The sequence below is a fragment of the Sinocyclocheilus anshuiensis genome, unplaced genomic scaffold, assembly GCF_001515605.1.
Source record: "Sinocyclocheilus anshuiensis isolate Anshui unplaced genomic scaffold, SAMN03320099.WGS_v1.1 scaffold2070, whole genome shotgun sequence".
NCBI classification, from domain to species: domain Eukaryota; kingdom Metazoa; phylum Chordata; class Actinopteri; order Cypriniformes; family Cyprinidae; genus Sinocyclocheilus; species Sinocyclocheilus anshuiensis.
In genome coordinates this window covers 49,201-49,505 of record NW_015555859.1, presented here as the reverse complement: position 1 = coordinate 49,505, position 305 = coordinate 49,201, and the positions used below count along the sequence as shown (strand labels likewise).

Below are 305 nucleotides of genomic sequence, written 5' to 3'. Positions count from 1 at the left end.
GGCCCCCCCCCCCCCAGTCTGTCTCTCCGGCGCGAGCTGTGAGACGGAGAGAGAGGGCGAGCGAGCGAGAGAACGGAGGCTCGAGCGGCGGAGGGAGACAGCGGGGAGGGTGGGGGGGGAGCAGCGCTTCTGTCGCCCCTCAGTCCTGACATGGACTGCCTGTGTATAGTGACCACTAAGGTAAGACCGCCGCAGTGTGAGCGAGTGTGTGTGTGCGCGACGTGGCTAAATACCGCAGCGTTCTCACGCGCACGCGTGCGTTCAGCGCCGCGGTCTCGAGCTCTCGTGTCATTATACAGCTGTGT

The 305-nt window shown here is 65.2% G+C and overlaps 1 protein-coding gene across 1 annotated transcript in view; it reads left to right on the top strand.

The window, feature by feature from the left end:
* Nucleotides 1-101: 101 nt before the first annotated feature.
* LOC107675644 (disks large homolog 4-like) overlaps nt 102-305 on the top strand; it is a 43,785-nt gene continuing 43,581 nt past the window's right edge. Inside the window, exon 1 of the mRNA XM_016470055.1 lies at nt 102-180. Within this exon, the coding sequence (XP_016325541.1) occupies nt 151-180 (30 nt within the window). The 5' untranslated portion in view covers nt 102-150. The remainder of the gene's footprint in view (nt 181-305) is intronic.